The sequence below is a fragment of the Mastacembelus armatus genome, chromosome 6 (genome assembly GCF_900324485.2).
Source record: "Mastacembelus armatus chromosome 6, fMasArm1.2, whole genome shotgun sequence".
NCBI classification, from domain to species: domain Eukaryota; kingdom Metazoa; phylum Chordata; class Actinopteri; order Synbranchiformes; family Mastacembelidae; genus Mastacembelus; species Mastacembelus armatus.
Window position 1 is genome coordinate 20,715,601 of NC_046638.1, and position 13,877 is coordinate 20,729,477.

Below are 13,877 nucleotides of genomic sequence, written 5' to 3' on the forward strand. Positions count from 1 at the left end.
AAAAATGTGTCATTTTTTTAAAATCCTGATAAAATACACCATGAACAATTAGCTATACCTGCTGACTGGACATAACTACATTTATGGCATGCATTTAACATTTACCGCACCATGTGGCACTAAACTGGGTCATTCACAAATGCTGACACTGGTCAAACATCTCATTCATATACTTACAGCATCACCCTTTGAGAGTTTTCAACATGCTCTCTGAGCACTCAGCCCACTGAAGTGCTGCAGCTGGCACCAGGCAGCAAAGCTCACTTGCAAACTAGCTGCCACTCCAAAGAGAGAAAACAAGTCTTCCTCAGAACAAAACTCACCACAGCCTTTTTACTTACACACCAGACAAAGAGTATTTTATAGTGGATGTTTGTTTGAAAATAATATGCTGAACAATGACTAAAAACATTAAAAATCTCTTATCTATATATCTTTTGTGAACAGGATCTAGGGTTCAAGAAGGCTTCAAATGAAAGCAGTGTTTAACTGGAAATGTGCACTTGAACACTGAGGTGGGCCAAGAGAATGTAATGAGGGTAAACTACAGGGTCTGCATTATCAGCATAGTCAGCCGAAGAAAAAAAGGCATCTCCTCTACCAGACACAGATTGACCAGATTGACTGGTTTTGCTGCAAAAAAACTATAACTTTTGATAATGAAGTTCTGATGAAGATGTGGCTTGCTTAGTAAATTCTGGATTATTCTTAAAACACCTGAAGAAAGTGTTATTACAAAAAAAAAACCTCAAAGTGAACCAGATAAGAAATCCAAGACAAGAAAAGTGTGATGCAGAATCTCAGCCCTTCATCAAACAGAATGCAAAATCAGAAAAAAAGCCCTTTTAAACTAAGCTAGTCCTAGCAATGGATGAAAGAAGTCTGAACCCAAACACCCCAGTCCCATTGAAGTGCAACCAGGCCTAAAAGACCAGCATGATAGCCTCAAGATTTTTCATTTTGTACTGCTCACCCGCCACACTGTCTAACACACACCGCCTCTACCCCTCCCCCTGATCGCTTTGCCCTGTCTCTAGACCTTTTTGCTCTGCCATGACTCCATCATGGCCTTAGTGACCTCCTTTGCTAACCCCTCACAGCCCCTCACACACATGTACACACTTTCCCACACACAGTGCATTTCACACATGCAGATACTATCTCTTCCCCCGATACTGGGGTCCCCCATAAGCCTGACAAAAATGGTGGTCACGGAAGCCTGCTAAAAGGAGGCCTCCCCTCAACCAAAGAGTAAGGAATGAGAGAGAGAGAGAGGGAGAGAGAGAGAACGCAAACATATTACTGCTGCAATATTCGCTGATGGAGGGAGAGACGGGGGAGATGGAAGGATGAGGGTAGAATGGGGGGACCGCATCGACCCACAGAACGTTCCCACATGTGGAGTCAATTAGGAACAATCTTGTTTTCTACCCACCACTGCAAAAGAAAGGAGGGTTTTCTAGGGCTCTCTGTGTGTGAGTTTGTGTGTGCATGTACAACACAAAGTGAAGTAGGAAAGAGAGTTGAGAGAGCATGTTTTTCCGAAAACTTGCCAGAGTCACAGACCGGATATTCGGTTTTACATCAAGCCATTTTAAGCACAAGGAGCCAGCATTTCAGCATTTCTGCCCGCTGTTCACCATCAAATGAGCATGACTTCAGAAAACCACAATGTGATTACGACTACAGAACGAATGGTACTCAAGGAAAAACATCAGTCCTCTATTGTTCAGCATGCATGAATGATGCACACTTCACAGACGTGTGTGTGTGTGCTGTTCTGCATCCTCACACTGTTGTGCATGTCTGGTGAGAAAGAAGCATCACTACTGACTCCGCTGGGAATTCCAAACACACACAAAATCACAGGCCACTTCCTTGGTGTCAGACTAAAGGAAGTCTTCAGTTTAAAATAGTCATGGCTGCTTCAATTGCGTATCCTCTTTCAAACTATCATGTTTAGACAATTTTCATTATTCATCCATTTCGAGATTGATCGCTCCCAGTCGGATGGGCAGTATGGCATAAACAAGCGTCTATAACATTGCTGATTTATCTGGTCAAGATCAAAATGACAAGCACAAAACAAAAGCCCCTTGCTTTCCACATCTGCATCAAAGGAGCACTAAAAGAGCTACTTTTTGGACGTTCTGGGGGGAGATTTCAAAGACTACAGACTTCAAACATTGGGAAGACAGGGAATGAGTCTTTCTGACCCAAGGCTCACCTCAAACACAGGTGTGAAGGCAACAGAAATGTTTCAATGAAGGAGTCTGGGTTAAACCTCCATGTGACTCTTGGCACAACGCACATATGTAAAGGAAAACTACACCAGATGATAACTATATTTCAAAATTTCCTGTTAAAAAGTCTGGCATGTAACCAAAGATGACCTTTCACCCTCAGGCCCTGGAAGAACCCAGACTGCTGATTTCTCAAGAGGGAAGCCAGAGTGTGTCAACCACACAGGAGAGTGATGCAAGGTAGGGTTGTATGATTTGTGTGTGAATACATATGTGTATGTGTGTGTCACAGGATTTGTCAAGAGAATGAGGAAGGAAATAGCAGGTAAAGTAACAGTGCTTGTTATATTTTCTATGCTTATGTGCATACAATTTTCAGTCATTTCATACTGGCCACTTGCCCCTCAGGACTTTATGGGAGAAAACCAGCTACCCCTCCCTGACCCAAAAAGCCCCCCTTAAAAAATTGCCCACAACTTAAAGCTCCAAAAACGCTTGCTCCTCCCGGGGTCTATTAATGCAGCCCTATTCACAGTGTTCAGGGTGTTAAAGCGAGTGAAAGTTATTGTGAAAAAGTGTCCACCTCCCAGTGTGTACTGTACAGAAGTCAGTGAGCTAATTCTACTCAAACAACACACTAACTGAGCAAGTAGTGGGAGGGTGGGTATATGCATGTGTGCTTCTCACCAGCTGAACATAAGCTACTTTATAGTCAGGCTGCTTAACCCTCTGGTTCAGGTGATTCCTCTTCTTGTTGGAGCCTGAGAAACACAGAACAGCAGGTGTTGCATGTTAGTAAACATAAATAATACAACATAAAAATCTTCTAGTTAGCTGAGACTGGGATATAGTTCTGATGATGACATGTAGAAAAATAGTAAAAGTAGGGCTAACAGTGTGTAATACCTTGAAAATGATTCAAACAGAAAATGGTAAGATAAGAAAAGCTTTATGAATCCAGGGGAAATTCAGCACATTCATGTCATGTAATGAAGTACACTGAAAAGCTGCTGAGTATGTTTGAGTGTTCCTGTTTGCGTGTGTGTATGTGTGTGTGTGTGTGTGTAAGAGATTGGGTTCAAATAAATCAAAATGTAATTTTTACTAGACATATAGGAACTTCACTTCTAAATCTTTACGTTACAACAGTGCTAGTATCAGTGGACCAGAGCATCAAATGGTTCATCTTTGCTTTACATTGCTAATATCAATGAGTCCCTGGTAGTCAAGCCAACAGGTCCTCTGAGGAACTGAATTTGCCATGGGAACAGTTATAACATGAAAAACAAGGGAAACATTCCACTGTAATGACTCATTTGTGCGTATGTCTGTGTGTCTGTGTGTGTGTGTGGTACGTCCTGCCCACTACTCAGGGAAAGCCCTGAACAGGATTGTAAAACACCCCCCTGCATGGAGGCCAACTGGAGGCCCTTATGTTAATGGGAGATGCAGGTAACAAAGTGTGTTCACCTCACTGTATGTGATTGTGATTGGGTTGCTGATGAAATCCACAGGGAAGAGCCTCCCACCCAACTATTAATAAAAATACACTAAAATCACTTGCACACCTTGAAAAAGCACCAGAGGTGTTTCCCTAACTTCATGTAGGCCTTTTCTAACACATACAGACACACAGACCTTTTATACAACACTTGCAAATGCAAGCAGAATTTCTCCCACTTTGAGATTGCGGTTTGGCAACCAGCTATCACGTTGCAAATCCCAGGCCAGAGAGGTAACCATGGCAACTCCTTCCAAAATACCACTGCCGCCCATGGAGGGAAGAAAGGGTCGTTTGCACCCCTCGTTCTCCAAATGCCTATTCCCATCTTTACGCTGCCAGTGTAGTGGAACTCCTGACGCAGACAGGGATACCTTTTGTGACGCACCTCAGGATCACCAGTGGCCCTCAGCCACTCCTTCTACTCTCTCAGTCTGTCCACCCCCCCAATACTCACTGCTTTCTTTCCACTCACTTTCCTCTGGGGCTTTCCTTTTCCCCCAGCCTTTAATGACATAACCCCAGTAAACACTGTTAATGGGTCCTCCACACCATAGCTTGACTAAGCTAGGCGCCTCTCCCCCCCTCCCTCTATGTCTCTTTCCCAAACTCTACTCCAGAGCTAGAGGAGGCTCCTCTTGGCCCTTTAAGCAACAGAACAGAAGGGGGTCATGCGTTCTCTTCACAGCCTTGTTCTTCAGCGTCTCTTCACCTTCATGTTACCCATATACCCCCTGTACTTCCAAGAACCTGAAAAATCTCAGAATTATAGAGTGCTCCAATATCAGTCCATGTAATATGAAGTTGTTTCCTCTACCATAAAAAGTTCAGAGTCAATGATATAACACTGTTCTTGGCTCTGTGGTCACCAGGGCATTGAGGGGATTGGGGTTGGGTTGTGTGTTTGGAGGGGTAAGGCACTTAGGGCCCTAAAGTTGCAAGGTTGTAAGTGCATAGAATGTGTGCGGAGGGAACATGGTGTGTCCTGGGACAGCTGGGGGTTGGAGTGCTGCAGCAGCAGATTGTCAGATAAGCAGCTGTCTGTGCTGGGGGAAAGAAGAGCCAGGCACGTTAACCACTACCACAACTAGCCGCTGGAAAGCACTCCCGCTGTTGCATGTCAATGGGAAGATCATCTACATTGCAAGCTGAAATTGCTAATCACCCCTAACCACCACTGACAGTCTCCAAAAACAGAATCATTTTGACTTTATGATTCCTAAAACAAAAATCATCTTTCTGTGAATTCCATACACCATTACCAAAATTAAATTTACAAAAGACACTAAATATTGGTTGGATAGTGATGGGGGATATATGCTGCAGGAATAGCTGGAAAAGTCTCAGCTGACACTTTCCAAATCTTTCCAAATCTTTTCTGCTGTGAAAACTTTTCATCACTGGAATCTACTGTACCATGAATTAATCTGTGAAGTATAGAGATAGTGAATGTTTGTGAATAGTTCAAAAACAGAGTTTCACAGATTGCCATAACAGTAACACAACAATAATCAGGTATACAGAGTAGCCTTGAATATCACTTATATAATTCATTTAAAATTTTACACATTAAGACTTTATCAGCTGGCAATTATTTATTGCATGAAATACAAGACAGAGACAAAGGTTAATAAGTCATGAGAGGGTGATATACACTGAGTAAGTGTGTGCATGTACCACTATGCAATTCACTCAACATAGCTGCAGTACAACTTTAGGAGTTTAATTAGGATATAATGCTTGTCTCTTGGCATTGCCTACAATGATCAAGTATTTTCAAATCAATGTCTCACAACAGTTTGGACTGTTTGGACTCCATTTTTTTACAAAGATGTACAGTCCATGATGTGTGTAACCTTCCTCCAGCACTAGCTTTCCTTGTCTTGAAAGTCAGTGATGCAGGCAATGATGTCTGCATTGTAGGAAAGTACATATCATGGTGTCTCTCAACTCAGTGTAATTTAATTAATATTAAATGTCAAATAGGAAAAAACTAAAACCCCAGAAAATTAGCTTGGACTCTCACTGCAGGTTTTTAAAATTTGGCACATAAGGTTTTGTGAGAGCTCTTAAACCTAATCTAAAACTTACCCATGCACAGTCAGACTTGATTCGAAAAGATCCAAGGATAAACATACACCAAAAGAGAGCAAACACCAACCATGACAGCAGTATGATGTACTACAGACCATCTGCTGCCAATAAATAAATGCAATATGTAAATTTCCCTGCCTTTCACTTCAATTACCTTCTACATCTCATATTTTTGTGAAATGCTTTTGAATTCATTCTGGTTTTATAAACTGGCAAACTGATCCTTGATTTATAGTAGTACAGTTATATCAGACCTGACTTTTGACTAAATCTAAGTTAAAACTGGCCCTCACCTATAGAAAGAGCTAATGCTCAACCCTTCCTTGAATACTAAAGGTTATGGAAATATTCAAATAATAATTCTTACCCAGTAGTGTCCTCACTATCAGTAAGTCTATGGGAAATTTATATTTTCTGAATAAATGTTAGTTTTGTTGTATGTGCTTGTGCAAGGTAGTACAAACACTCACCAAACTGTATCCTGGTACGGACTACTCCCACAGGAACGTTATAGATCCTCTCCAGGTAGTTCTTTACATCATACTTGGTCATTCTGTCCAGATATGTCCACAGGAGACAGGGAGGAGAAGAACACAAATAGGGAGGGAGAAAGAGAAAGAAGAACTGGAGTTATGCAAGGAATCAATGTTTGTGTGAGGTAAGGAGTGTATGTGTGTGAGGTTACATGCTGGATCTCTGTCCATCAAATAACTTCAGGACTGCTTAACTCGCACAGACAAAGAAATGATACAGCCTGTTTTCATGCTGCATTCCCATAAACTCCACTGCTATGTTAGCTACTGTAACGGACAAGACACTCCCCTATAATACCATATTCAGCTTTTATTCTCTGGACCATAAAGTGGAGAGAGGAGAAATATGAGTGTCAGTGTTCATCCAATTAGCTGTCTGCATGTATTGATCGCACTCGATGAAACCTTACACAGGAAGTGGGCCTGGCACCAACTGATCCGGTGGGCCAGCCAAGCTAAAGCTAGCCCACTGGGCAGAATTTGGAACGGATTGCTCCGACCAGAGGAAGAAAGGCTTTTAACTGCTAATCATTCTAGCCAATTGGATTAGCTTGGTAGAGAGCACTTCCCAAATGGGTCTGACAAAGTGCTTAATAGCAACGCTGTGGTCTGACATGAGTGCCTCGGATATGGTGTGTTCTATCACCTCATATGTTTCTTTGATAGAACAGCCTAATGTAATGTTCTCTGTTTTTCAGAGGAAACAGCACAGTACCTTCAGCTGTTGTAACAATATTAGGTGAGGCAAACATTTGCATGAGAAAATCCCATCTGTGAACAAAGACTCTTTGTACCTAACAGTGATGTAATATATTTCCATCCATGCTGTAGAAACAACAGCCCTTTCCTCTATAAAAGGCTAAAATTTGGCAAAGCTGACTACACAAAGAACACTTCCCATGTTACCTGCTATGTTGTGTTTATCAAAAGCTCCTGAGCATACATTTATAACACTTGTGTAACTATTTCCACATTTGATACCTCCATTACAAAACGCAGGATGGCTTGATGTGGTGACTTGAGTGTGACAGGTTTTTCAACCAAATTCAGGCAGCTTTCTTTGAGAGAAGAGAGAACTAAGCGCTCATTGAGTTAGCGTTCTCAGACCTAATACTGCTCCAAGACCACTGAGGGGTGGGAGTGGAGGTGTTTCTGCATCTTTGTGTGAAGAAAGGCGTAAATAAACTTGTTTAGGCCTCTTTAAGCCTATTTGTTTCACTTTACCCAAGTTGAGAGGAGAGAGAGATGTACTGCCTAAGAAGTGGCATGTAGATGTGCCTTTCTGCTCCATTTGCACCTGCCTCCCCCATAACCCCCGTCTCACAGTGTGTGTGCCAAAGGGTAGTGAAGCAGAGCGGAGTGACCAGGGTACTTGAGATCAAGAGGGGAAGAAAGAGAGAGTGATTGTGCTGAGAGATGGGTTTTCCTAGAAAGCAGGGCGGGGGAACTGGAAGAGCAGAAAATGGCTTGGGGACTGTGAGGTCTCCTCTGGATTATTAGCACAGAGAACACTGATCCTGATTAATGACAAGAACATTTTCCAGATTGCTACTGCTTTTACCACTCCAATTATCCTGGCACAGAAAACATACACATACTGTATTATATAAGAAGCTTGTGCATGCACAGCCATTATGTTACACAGAAAATGTACGATGTAAGATCAAGATAAAACACTAAGCAACCTAGTGATACACATTTTACCCATAACAGCAAGTAAAATACAACATAATAACACTTATCCACAAATACATCAATTTGTTGTAAACATAAAACTGCACACTACATTTACAGGGGTTATATTACATAGCTATTTTCTCTCTGATCTGAGTCAATACATGACTTTCATCTCAGCTACAAACAAGAAACCAGTGTCTGAGAAAGCTTTGGGCTAGAAGCTGCAGAGAAAATGTCAAGTTAAGTGTGTACATAAACAAGACTAAACTTAGACAAAGGGCGTGGTGTCGCCAATAGTGATGCAGCAGGCAGCATCTGATCATCATCCCAGTATAAACACCCATCTGACTCCACAAGCTAACCTTTCACACTTCTAATTCTCAGCAAAGAATGAAAACCTGGCTCCTGCAACTGCCAAGGCTGAAGGCATCGTCCCTCAGCAACTGGTATATATTTATACGCAAACACACGCTACAAAGATTCCCTGCCCAAGATGATGAAAGAACTCCAAACAAAAAACCTAGATGGGCATCAGATGACGCAGAAGATGGATTAGGTTCAATTACAGTCTGTTGTTGCCAAGCAGGTTTGAAACAAGCACGCTGGCATCCCTGTCAGAAAACAATATAAAAAGTTATATTGTTCTGTATTATTCGGGGGGAGGTGTGCAACTGTGATATACGACCTAAATCTGATATCAAAGAAACAGGTCTCTAAAGGAATGTTGGCATGGATGAAGAAAACAAAGTAAATGTGATACCTTTGTTGTACCACATTGTGATGAAGCTGTTTATATGTGACAACACAGCAGAAGCACCAATCTGCAGATTAACCAGCACATCCCTGTCAGCTGCTTTCAAATGCAATCCCTCCTCTGCAATAAACGTACATGCTCCTGGATAGATCCTATTCTCCAGCATGGGCTAATACACACATGCACGCACGCACGCACGCACGCGCGCGCGCGCGCGCACACACACACACACACACACACACACACACACACACACACAGCTGAGACACTTTTGGGTATCGATTCCAGTTGTTTAAGGTCATTTACACACACACACACACACACACACACACACACACACACACACACACACACACACAGCTGAGACACTTTTGGGTATCGATTCCAGTTGTTTAAGGTCATTTACACCTGTGCTCCAACTAAATATGAGAGAAGTAAGTGAAAGGGCACATTTCAAAACTGAAAGACAGGACAGAGGCAGCTTTGACGGTGTTTGACAATAAGGATAGTGATTTATTTTTTCAGATTACTGCATACCACATGTCTATTAATGTGCTGGTGTTAAAAGAACTGCCAGGTGAATGGGTGGTGCCTCTGTTGTACAAAGGATGCCCTATATATCCATCCTGACAAGGATGTTCAATTATAACAAATACTGACTAAAACACTAAGATTTAACATATATATTGGACTGAATTCAAATTTGTATTTGGCAAAAACCTCCTTATTATGAATGTTAAAGAAACCCCCCCAAAAAATAGGTATTTGTAATGGGTTAACTGCAACATCCTTGGTTTGATACCAGATGAAAACCTTTGTCAGATATCACCCCATGCTTTATTTCTATAGCAAATGCTAAAAACTATTTGAAAAAAAGAAAACAACAAAAAAAACTTGGCAACCAGGACTGCTATTTTAAGGAATAAAAGAAATTTCCACAAAAAAATGCGACAATCATTAACTTTTACATACATTCATTCTTGGGAATGCAATGGAGCATGAATAAATACAGAATCAAGAATATTATGACCAAATAATCACAGCACAGACTATCAGCACGCTTAAAAATAAGGTCACCTTACATGAAATGCTTTGACTTAAAACATCAACCAGGGCAGAATTTACTGGACACAATTTTTAATGGGATAGAGATTTTTGAAAAATCAAGACATCAATAAAGTCTCTATGTATGCAGATGACAGCAATATATCAGCTGATGAATATGCTAGGGCTTTACATAGGGAACTGCTGTAGGTGGTGAAATACATTGAAAACACCAAAATAATTCAAAATGTTTAAACATTGTTACTAAAGAAGAGACACTAAACTTTAAAACTTTAACAAGCGGCTAGAAAATAATTCTGCACTTAACAGATTATTATTATTATTCATTAGCACCCATTATGAACAAAAGTAGCAATGCCATGTTCCTAGTGTCACTGAAACAACTCCTTCAATTTTATAATGTAATTAGATATACAGCCATGAACACATTAGCACCGTAGGACTGCCGCCACCTGCCAATTTGACCTACAATATGGAAAACAAACTGACATGGACTCTTTAGTCAGGTTAACTGCAAATAGTTGGTTTGGTATTTGGAAATAGATAATTGAATGAATGTTGTGTGAAAAAACTATGATGAGTTGAAAGTTTAGTTTTCTTCTTCAAGTAGGATTAGTGGTCATCATGTTGAGTCATGTTTCAAGTATGGTGTTTGTGCTCCACTGTATAAACTGAATGCCATGCCAGTCACTGTAAATTAGTAATCGCTGTAACATTTGATACAAAGACTTGGGGTGTTGCTGTTGTCATGTCCTTCTTGTTCTAAGATGAACATTACTTTGCATGTGGTGATTCAGTGACCATCATATTTTTTGTGGCCACCATGAATCCTCCATGGAAAGGATGCTTGTTTTAGCAACTTGACTTGGCAAACCACTAGAAGGCTTTTAATGTGGCTCATTGTTTGATAGAAAATAGTTGCATGTATATTGTTTTTCTTTTTTTTTTTTTAATGGTGCTTTTTTTGTTGACAGATCAACTTTAAATATTACAGGGGATGGGAAAAGGAGAGGATTACAGTCTCACAGGGTTGATGCAAAGTTATAGTTAAAGGTACTGACAGTTTGGAGGAACCTCATTCCCTCAACACATTATCAGAAACTGTCTGTCCTCTTTGATTCCTGTATGCAAGTTGCCTTATATTATCCTGAAAAACCATTTCAAAAATGTTCATAGTCAAATCTCTATTAAACTTGACAGAGATTTTAATGATGATGATAATTTGTTAATACACTGACAGGACATGCTGACTGAATTGCTGCTGCATGTGCTAACAGTGGACAATTATGTAATGGTACAATGTGGCATATGTGCCAAACACAGAAAAAGTGCATAACCAAAGAAGAACAAATTACTTTTGTCATCACCAACAGAGAGAAACTGCAACTTTAGTCCACAAATCATCTCAAAAGGAGCATTCCTCAATAACTGACAGCTCTTACAATTAATGTCGGGTGAGCTAATAAGTCTCAGATTTTATTCTATGCATGACCTTTATTAAGACACCATAAAGTAAATATTCAAGGTACACCAAACAGTCCACACACTCACATACACACAACATCAAAGTGACTGTGTCATAGTAGCTTAGTGGTGGGAATGAAAGAGTTGTTTTCTGAGCAGATGAAAGGCAAAAGAAAGCCACTCCTCATTGTCAGCCTGCTCAATTGTCAGGATCAGGTCGAGATACGTGCGTTCATTACTTTAACTCACCCATTTACACAGACAATACAGCCACAGAAGTTGTTCAACACTAAGTATCAAGATGATAATAGCAGACTTTGTTTAGAGGGAAAGCCATTGAGGAACCTGAGACTCAGGGAGAGAAGAGACAGGTGAGAAGTTGGGAGTATAAGAGCAGCGTGTGAAGGATTAGATTTATTGTTCAGGTTTTTGTCTGACAAAAGAACAAAAATAGATCAAACACTAGGTCACCAGGAGTCACTAAACTCTGTGCTGAGACAAAGGTCAGTAAAACTCAACAAGTCAGTTACATTCCTCTACAAGAGGCTCTACTGCGTCACTAAATTACTTCCTATGATATAAAATGAGGGTAATTACTGTGAAATATGCCCCTGTTTCAAACTTGAGCCATGTTTTTGTGAGATAGAACAAAAACAGAACAAAAACATGATTTCCATACCATAGCACAGATTGAGCCAAGAGGTAATGTACAGGGTCAAAATGGAAAGACAATGTGAGCTACTGTGTAGCAGGGTTAGTATGTTGTTCGATAAAAGAAAGAAACCTCAGCATTGTCTGATTTTGTGGTCAATAAACAGCAGAGAAGCATGAAATGTGACTCAGTAATAAAGTGAACCCAACATTCAGCATCATGTTCTTTTCTTTGTGTCGATGTCGCTGGTCTCTATCCATGCCAGGTGAAGCACAAGAGGTGTGTGGGGGTGTAAGCCTAGAAATTTGATGATGTTCCTGCTAGAGCAGAGAGGAAATACTAACATAGCACAAAAGGTTTAAGAACAATCAAAAAGACAAACAAATACTTCCCTCCAGCAGGTAGAAAGAGAATTACGATAGCAGCCCAGGTGTCTCAAACAAGTGCCAAGGAGGGATTGGTTTTGGACACATTGCAAAGCATTTAAGAAAAGCACAATAAACAGTAGAGCCCAGGGTGGGACAGAGGGAGAGGACAGAGAAAAAACATGCGCAGTTGGTATAAAGTGAGTGATACTGTAAACAAGTAAGAACCAACAAAAAAAAAAAAAAAAACTGCATGGATATCTAGGTCCCAGGTGTTACTGAGATAAAGGCTATGTTGTTATTGCCCTGAGAACGCCAACAACACCACTTCTCAGTAACAGCTGTTCGCCACTACAACTTACCCACGCTTGATCTACCTACCCTAAAAATTCAGAACAGACTTTAACCAATGTAATGACTCAGACTCATCAATAAGCTGGGAGTGGGAGTAATATGTGGTTTGTATCACTGTCTCTCCATGTGAGTCCATTTACTACATTGTGTGTATTAAAAGAAATAACAGTGTTTCAAGAGCACACTCAGGCCCCAGCAGCATATCAATCAGCCATGCACCTCTCCCAGGCATCAGAGACTCCAAGAAAAAAATTCTTAACACGCCCTTATAAACATATACGCACCCTGCACTTACCCACTTTTGTGCATATATACACAAAGACACACACGTTTTTCACCAACTGACTCACCCACACTAACACGCATGCACAAACACACACACACACACACACACACAATTACATAAGCACCCTAGGAGTTTGGCAGAGAAAAGGCAAGAATCAGAGTGGGAGGCCAGGCACCTGGATGAACAGATTATGGTCTAAGCCCCACCAGAGACACATAGATGATCTGCCTCGAACTTCAATTTTTCCTCCCCACTTCAGGCTCTGGGCCTCTCATTGCCTTAGGAGCACTGTGAACTTCAGTGACCTTGGCTTGCAGACGTAGTGAAAATCAGATCATCACTACTAAGTGCTGACTTTTATGGACCGCCCATTGCGTTTTATGACAGAATATGTCTTGTCCAAACCCACTAAAATGACTAGTCATAAGACACTAAATAAACCAAAAAAACATATATTAATGAAGCATTCATGTAAAGTTAGGCAGTAAAGTTATGTTAGACATATCATAATGCATCTTGCTTTAATTTTGCATATAGAAATTAATATTGGCTCTTCTAGTTGACCATTATTTGACCTTACACTGTGTACGCTATGGCCTGAACAGTGGCAAACAAAAGATCTTTTCGCCTCCCCTCAACCAGCTGCCCATGTCAACCTTTCATACATCATGGTTGAAATTAAGCTTACTAAAAACAGACTTAAGGTTGTTAGAACTGTGTATACACTTCCAATCCTTGTTCTTGAGGCTGTCACACCACCTGGTGGACATTATGTTTAACTTCAGCTGCATAATACTGGTCTATCAAGACTTATTCAGTGTCAACATAAATAACTGCACCCTGAAAGATGACACATACATTCATGAATGTCATGGTGAATGACACTCAA

At 40.7% G+C, this 13,877-nt stretch overlaps 1 protein-coding gene across 3 annotated transcripts in view; it reads right to left on the reverse strand.

The window, feature by feature from the left end:
- The window catches only part of mrpl23 (mitochondrial ribosomal protein L23), a 29,859-nt gene that overhangs the window by 13,931 nt on the left and 2,051 nt on the right, over positions 1 to 13,877 (reverse strand). For all 3 annotated transcript variants that reach the window (XM_026312334.1, XM_026312333.1, XM_026312332.1), the window contains exons 3-4: positions 6,309 to 6,391; positions 2,931 to 3,004 (exon numbers count right to left, since the gene is read on the reverse strand). In XM_026312334.1, the coding sequence (XP_026168119.1) occupies positions 2,931 to 3,004; positions 6,309 to 6,391 (157 nt within the window). The remainder of the gene's footprint in view (positions 1 to 2,930; positions 3,005 to 6,308; positions 6,392 to 13,877) is intronic.